This window comes from Oratosquilla oratoria, chromosome 23, assembly GCF_046742065.1.
Source record: "Oratosquilla oratoria isolate Oo_2021 chromosome 23, ASM4674206v1, whole genome shotgun sequence".
NCBI classification, from domain to species: Eukaryota; Metazoa; Arthropoda; class Malacostraca; order Stomatopoda; family Squillidae; genus Oratosquilla; species Oratosquilla oratoria.
In genome coordinates, this window is record NC_134799.1 from 53,929,627 (window position 1) to 53,938,328 (window position 8,702).

Sequence of the window (8,702 nt, forward strand, 5' to 3'; positions counted from 1 at the left end):
GTAGTGATGAACGTACTGGTGGCGGTGGATATGGTGGTGATCGTGGCGGTGGCGCTTGGAGTTGGCGTTTGGCGTTGGCATCGGCGTTAGAGTTGGCGCTGTCATTAAGAGTGGCGTTGCAGCTAGCACTACCGTTGGCGATAGCTATGACGATGGCGATGACAATGACGATTGTGATGTCTTCACCGTTGGCGTTCATTCTGGGTTTGGTAGTGGCAAGGTCAATACAAACAACTCTGCCAATGTAAAATTCCGCGCCATCTGTGAGGTCTCTGTGACCTCATCTGGGCCCCTCTTGACCTGAATGAGTATTGGGTTCGGCTAGAGCCGCTAAACATCTTGACAAGTTAGGTCATTCAGTTGCACCTGCTCTGTGAAGGTTACTGCACGTCGTACAGTCTATCTGTTGACCTGTCTCGGATTTTTATGATTATATTTTGGAAAGAATGAATGCCAAACAACTGTGCAGTCAGTTTATGCCTGCTTCAACAGAAAAGTAAAAACAGCAGGCTCAGGCATTCGTTATTTTAGATTCCCCAAAAAATGAAGAAATCAGGAAGAAATGGATTATATCATGTGGTCGTGCTGACAAGATAAATGCTGACAATGCAGTGATATGTTCGGTACATTTTTGTAACAGTGATTACAAGGATGACATGAAGTCTCGTCTCCTTCAAATCGAATCACCGCAGAGGCAGCGAGTGCTGAAGGATGGAGCAGTTCCCTCCCTTGTTTTACCTAAAGGTAAGATATGTGTAAACCAAAAATACTACTATTACTACTACTACTGCTACTAATGATAATAATAATAACAACAACAACAGTGGCTTAGAGTACTTTATGTCACAGCAAAATAAGTCTTTATTATGTATTAGTATCATATTTGTGAGTGAGGAAGGGAGATCTACGATATTTTTTATTATTCTAAAGAATATTTACAACACTTAGATACCTGTCTAACTGAGATATGCAGCAGCAGCAGATCAGACAGGGCAGAAAAGCGTGGGCGCAAATGCTAAGTGACAGTAGTGATCAGTTGCATAAAAGTGATGCTGGTAATAGAGTAATTTCAAACATCTGTGACACACACAGTGATCAAAGTGACCAATCAGCAAGTGGTAATGATAGCCATAATGTTCTACAGAATAAGATGAATATTATGGAGAGGCCTTCCTCACCAAAAGCAGCAAGTGTTTCAGAACTTCCAGAAAATATTCAGAACAAAATTAGAAAGCTAGAAGAGGAAAATCAACAGCTACAGAAAGAAAACGCTTCCTTGAAAGAAAACATTTGTCATTCACAAGTAAGTGATTGCAAAGTGCATTATGAAATTCGGAATATTTTGAAACCTCTTTTCAGTGGGACCCAAATAAGTGCTTTAATTATGAAAAGCAAGAAAGTGAAATCGTGGACTGATGAAGATATAGCATCCGCCCTTACTCTTAGAAGTTTAAGTCCAAGATGTTATAGGTATCCAAGGAACAAAAAGGGATTTCCATTGCCATCTGTGTCCACTTTAAATCACCGAGCACAGAAGTTTGCTTGTGAGCCTGGCCTCTTACCATCTGTTTTAACACTACTGAAATCAAAATCTGAAATGTTAGGTACAGTTGAAAAGCTTACAGTACTCTCATTGGATGAAATGAGTATCGAAAAACAATGGTGTTACTACAAAGGGAATGATGTACTTTATAAACCACATAAAAGTGTTTAGGTTGTTATGTTAAGAGGGCTTGTAGGGAAGTGGAAGCAACCAATACATTATCAGTTTGATGAATCGAATATGCAGGATCAGTTATTAGACATAATTAATGAAGTCGAATATGTTGGTTATCCTGTTGTTGCAGTGGTACATGACTTAGGCTCTATTAACTTGCGTATATGGGAAAAGTTTGGTATTGACCCAATTGAAGCAAAGAAAACTTCCTTCAGAAACCCATGTGCTGATAGAGAAGTGTTTGTATTTGCAGATGCTCCTCACTTGATCAAACTGATTAGAAATAACTTTGTGGATTCAGGGTTCTTCTTGAAGGATGGAAGTTTTGTTTCTGATTCCTGTATTCGGGAAATGCTTGTCAAAACCAAGACAGAATATGGTTTAGCTTATAAACTGAATGATATGCACCTGAATGTACGTAAGCACCAAAGACAACGTGTCAAACATGCAGTGCAGTTACTTTCACAGTCATGTTCCAGTTCAGTTAAATATCTAGGAGAAAAAGGACTGTTAGAAAGTCCTAACTGGTTTGAAACTGCAGAAGTGATAAGTCTGGCGGACGAGTGGTTATGAATTCTTATTCCATGTATGGTGACAAAAGCTCACGCAACGCATTTGGAATTCAGTTAGATAATCAGATAAACATTTTGAATAAGATGACTGACCTGATGGCAACAATGAGAGTAAAAAAAAAAAAAACTAAATCAAAGAGCCTTTATAAGTTTCAGAAGGGAATAATGTTATCGAATCAGTCACTTATAGGTCTATTTCAAATGGTTCAGAAGTTATATGATGTTAAATACATACTCACACAAAGGCTTAATTAACCAGGATTGTATTGAGCATTTTTTCGGGTGCATTAGACAAATGAGTGGTCCATTCGAGCACCCAAATGCTGTAGATTTTAAATTCAGGCTGAGAAAGGTGTTGCTTGGGAAAGAAGTCGCATTAGTTAGTGACAAAACAAATTCCAGGAGTAAGGATGACGATTATGACTGCCTTTCAAGTCATACGTCTCAGGGGAAAAATCAAGATATAAATAAAACATCTAACAAGAGAAAACTAGCATTGGAAATATGCTTAACTAGTCTCGTTTTTAAAAGCATGGATGTTGATTTGCAGTCTGATAACACTGATGTTGATGCTGACATAGATGGAAGCATGAGAGGTGGAAATATCTGAAAATGGAGTAAAATCTGTTGCAACAGTAATTGAAGAAGAGTCATTGCGATACATGAGGTTATATAGTAAAGAAATTTGCTTCAAAGTACCCTCGGCCACGGGAAAATGTATGTGATCAGCCATCCTCACACAAGATATGGATAGATATGGTAGAGATAATCTGTATATTCCTTCTGATCGTTTATTTTCCCAGTTGACAATCATGAGAGAGGTGTTCAAGGCTCTACATTCTGAAGACCTTACAGAAGGAACCAATTGTTTAACTCTCACTTCTGATCTTGAAAGTGCAAATGTTGACTTACCTAAAGATGTCATAGCATTTTTTGCTAAAATCTCCTTGTACTTTAGAATGAGGCATCTCAATAACCTTCTAGTTTTGGAAAAGAAAAAACAAAGAGAATGCAGAAGTGAGGCTCGTAAAACTAAGAAATTGTAATACAGCTATGAGAATCTTCAACATCTGAATTCACTTTCCTTTGTTCAAAACATATCATTTTCATGATTTCACTGGGTGCAGGTTCTCATTTAAAGAGTTTGTAATGTGATTTATTGCTATGTATATTTACAAGATAGAAATTAAAAACATACTTTACGGCATATGCCTTAACATTTGTTACCAAAGAAGTTGTCTCAATAAAGTTTCATTCATATATGTAGTTTTATTCTAAATTGAACTTTCCATATAACATCGACAGTACTTAGAAATTAATTAATTTATATTGTAACTGGAAATAGTCACTTAAAACTGAACAAGTAGGGAAGAAAAACTTAGTAACGGAGAATGAGGTATGGATGGGCCTAGTTGAGCCCCCCGACTGCTCAAGAGGGGCTCAGGTGAGGTCACAGACACCTCACCCGATTTCACATTGGCAGACCTATTTGTATGGATCTTCGGTAGTGGTGCCAGCAGTAGCTTTCGTGTCCAGGCCGACGCAAGCACAATTTATTATTATTATTGTTATTGTCATTGTTGTTTTTGTTGTTATTATTATTGTTATTGTTGTTGTTGTTGTTATTATCATTATTATTATTATTATTATTATTATTATTATTATTATTATTATTATTATTATTATTATTATTATTATTATTATTATTATTATTATTATTATTATTATTATTATTATTAATATTATTATTATTATTATTATTATTATTATTATTATTATTATTATTATTATTATTATTATTATTATTATTATTATTATCATTATTATTATTATTATTATTATCATTATTATTATTATTATTATCATTATTATTATTATTATTATTATTATTATTATTATTATTATTATTATTATTGTTATTATTATTATTGTTATTATTATTATTACTATTGTTATTGTTGTTGTTGTTGTTGTTATTATTATTATTGTTATTGTTGTTGTTGTTGTTGTTATTATTATTATTATTATTATCATTATTATTATTATTATTATTATTATTATTATTATTATTATTATTATTATTATTATTATTATTATTATTATTATTATTATTATTATTATTATTATTATTATTATTATTATTATTATTATTATTATTATTATTATTATTATTATTATTATTATTATTATTATTATTATTATTATTATTATTATTATTATTATTATTATTGTTGTTATTATTATTATTATTATTATTATTATTACTATTACTATTATTATTATTATTATTATTATTATTATTATTATTATTATTATTATTATTATTATTATTATTATTATTATTATTATTATTATTATTATTATTATTATTATTATTGTTATTGTTATTGTTATTATTATTATTATTATTATTATTATTATTATTATTATTATTATTATTATTATTATTATTATTATTATTATTATTATTATTATTATTATTATTATTATTATTATTATTATTATTATTATTATTATTATTATTATTATCAATATTATTGTAATTAATGCATGCATCTGCATATTGACGGTCTACAATCGTCCAGACAGCACCAGTGCACACGAACTCACGCACGCATAAAGATAGTTGGTGTACTAAGCCCGCTCAGGACCTCATATCTCAGGTCAAGCAGAGTCAAAGAGCAATTATCTCCGGATTACCTGCCAGCCCACGTTGCTCGCTTCATCACAGAGGTCGAAGCATGATACCACATTATTTTTATCATTATCATATTTATTATTATTATTATCTTTATTTTTCTTTTCTTTTCCAATGGTTCTATGTCCACTTGGACATAGATTGTACATATATATACTTAGGATTAAAATTATGTATTTATTAACAAATATTTGAGCCTTAGCTCAACTCTAGTCGGGCCAAATTGGCTCCATGTAACTTAGACTATTGTACATATTTCCTTATTGGCAACTCATCCAGCCATCAGGCCTGTAGAGGACTTGAAAACTGGACACAGCCTGGACAAATCGCATCAATAAAGCAAAAAACTATCTCCGCTTTTCCTCAAACGGCTTCTGTCCATCTAATCTTGCTTCTACGTCTCAAGGAACGACTACGATACCAAGTCTCTCCTTTTAAAGAATGTTGTAATCCGCCGAAGATCAAAACCAACATTTCTTCTGGCGGCAACGACAACATTTTTTGCTGGTAAACAGCACTGGGATCCGAAGAACAATTCAACCAACATTTTTCAACCAATATTCCCGAGTAGCGGAAAAGCGGAACTGCAACTTATATTAACCCAGCGCCTACTACGGGACAAGCCCTCACTCCTGCAACGAGACAAAAGCCCATCTACTTCGCTGCGAACTCAACCCAGCGCGGCCGGACAAAACCCCCTCCAGCATCACGCCGAACACTCCAGCGCGGCCGGACAAAACTCCCGCCTGCCACATCGCCCAACACTCTAGCTAGGTCACAGGACATTCCGAAGGCGAGCAAACGGACATCACCGCACTATTCAACGACTACACTCAGCTTAGTCCCAACCCACTACCGTTGGACACAATCTTTTAACTCGCTCAGCAACAGCGAACCACCAGCCGACGACCAACGTCAACCCCCAGTATCATCCCTGCCCCCTGTGCCCAGCAGTCCAAAGCTCTCGGACAGAACCCCACAACAAAGGACGCCGTCATTTTTTCTCGATCTACCTGTTACGCTCCACCTACGCCATCCAACTCTCCGACCCGCCCACACTCCAAGAAAGTAGCACTCCTTGTACGAGTCCTCCACATATATCAAATCTCTTTCATATAGTAATCTTTCTCGCATTTTTTGGGTATACATATTCATACTATTTCTTTGTTCACAGCTCCATCATCTGCGTCTTCCACCCAATCACTGCCCTCAGCATCATTGCTTCTCGAACCAAACTCCACATTTTCAATTTTGGTAATTAGATACAATTCACCTTACGTTCCTCAAGTGTTTCCACTGTGTTTTAGTGCTCTCAGTGGATGAACGTGGTCCAGAAACCCAACGCGACACACGGGTATTACACACACTATAGTTCCAAGATCTCAAATACAAACTCCAGGCCACCTCAACAAGTATCATCCACGAAAAACATACACTCATTTCACATGAGAACACGTTACCTAATTTTAACGATTTCAACATCCCACTCCACACGGACAGGCACAAAGGACGACAAGACTAAGATCGCTATTCCCAAATCGAGAATTGACTTTAATGACACGCTAGCAGGAGACATCATACAGTGACATTTTCCAAGAAACAAAGACATATTACAACTTTCTCGAACAATTTCAACAGTCCTTCGCCAAATTCAACCAACTAGGTTCCCTTTCACCACTCTACGCTCTAGCCAAGACATACAACACCGGGCGATACAAAACAAAAACGCGAGTGGTCAAAATAGCTAGGGATTTCAAAAGCGAAATTAGGGAAAGCCTGACTCAATCTGCCTAGGTAACGGACGGTAAGATCGAACTCGAACACCATGTCTCCCTCCTCGCGTATTTCCGTCTACTCTCACAGCTCTACCCAGACTGGTAAATTTGCCTTTACATAATTCTCTAGAAAATTTTCGGACACAGATCAGACACTATCTTCCATCCACTGACAGTCTCTTCCTCTCGACCCTACTCACACCCTCACAGTAGAACAGATCAACACATCTCACTCCCAAACCAACAGATCGAGAAAAATGTCACGCTCACGCACATGCTAGCTCCATCGACCACCCTCACGAGCATTCTTCTTCTGCACTTACTGTAACAAACCCGGACACATCTTCGGCAGATGCCAATACAGATACTCAACAAAGCCAACCCGTCACTGCGATTACCACGGTGCATGCTACCACACCACTAAACATTGGCGTGTTCTCTAAGCGCAAACACAACAGAAAGATGTTTCACCACAACGCTCCCCTACCAGGAAAGCACACAATAATAATTCAGCATGACTGTCATACAGGAGCAACACACGCATCCACACGCAAACTCAACCATAGAAGGACTTTGGCTCACACACTCTCCCCGTACTTACCATGAACAACGCAGGGAATTCCTCACCTTCCATGGTTTTCAAGGCTACTGCAAACAACAGCAAAATAACCATATTCTTAGACACTGGCTCCTCAGTGAACACAATGTCCACATTCACCTTCAAAAACACTCCGTTTGAAAACTAAGAGAGTCACGATCCTAGAGCCCCCTGATATTCACTTAGCTAACGTCGATGGTGTACCCCTCCCTATCCTTGGTAAATTCTCGTTGGACATTTCCCTCCAAGCTCAATGCCCACACATCCCACTTACGGTCTACATAGCTGATGTCTATTTCCCCGCCGACATCCTTATAGGCTTGACCTGGATGCAGCAGAACGACATTGTCATATATCCTGCCCAGCACGGCATCCTATATGCCAACTATTTCATTCCTGCCTTGAATCCCCCAAGCACACAAACTGTCAACAAAACACACGTGGCCAAGCTAGAGCAGACAGACACAAAGCAAACAGACACGTGCTCACACACTCATGTTCCACCACAGCACTCCATTTCTAACATGCCCACACCGAGTGACATGCATCACACACGCAATAGACGTAAGAACGCAGCTCACATGTCAAAGTCGGCTAGACGCAACACAAAGCACACTTTGCGCACCGAAAACAAATCAGCGTCTGACACAGACACTTTACCTCTCATGCAAGAGTTCAACCTGCAATCTGCCCCTGTCTCTCAAGTTGCATCTACTTTCACTCCCACTCATGCAGTTATCATCAGCCCAAAAACGCTGTTCCCTCATGAGTACACCAAGGTACACGCACGTGTTTTTCAAGTCCTAGGTACCGATGTACTATGCATACATGCCGCGTGAGTGGTATATCCCTACTTTCCGCCATCAGCACCAATTCTAAGAAAAGCCATACGTGCATATTGATTGCAGGTAATACAAATGCTCCCATCAATATCACTACTGGCACCAACATATGTGATTTCCTTGTATATACAGCATGTATACAAATAATAAAAAACGAAACCCATTCTCAAATATACACAGTTACCTCCAACGTCCTCAAAGCACAGGAAATCATTCAAGCATCTCATTTCAATACCGTAGATTTCCCTGGTGCTCAAGCTGATTTACTCATTCTCTGTAACAAATTCAGGCATGCAATTACGTTACCAGGTGAACCTCTTGGACTCACAATTCTCATTGAACACCATATACCCCTTCAGGAAAACGCAAGACCACTGTACATCCCTGCATACAGATTTTCACACAGTAAACGAAACATTGTAGACGATCTCATCACGGATATGATCAAACAGGGTATTATAGACCCCAGCCTGTCGGAATGGAATTTCCCTCTTCTCGTT

General features: G+C 37.4%; 1 protein-coding gene across 1 annotated transcript; it reads left to right on the forward strand.

The window, feature by feature from the left end:
- The first annotated feature begins 967 nt into the window (after nt 1–967).
- Nucleotides 968–1,714, forward strand: LOC143037817 (uncharacterized). The gene has a single exon (XM_076206374.1). It carries the CDS (start codon nt 968–970, stop codon nt 1,712–1,714), a length of 747 nt encoding a protein of 248 aa, XP_076062489.1.
- Nucleotides 1,715–8,702: the final 6,988 nt, after the last annotated feature.

Excerpts from the sequence above, each read along its gene's own strand:
- LOC143037817 (XM_076206374.1), top strand. The coding sequence starts at position 968 with ATGCAGCAGCAGCAGATCAGACAGGGCAGAAAAGCGTGGGCGCAAATG.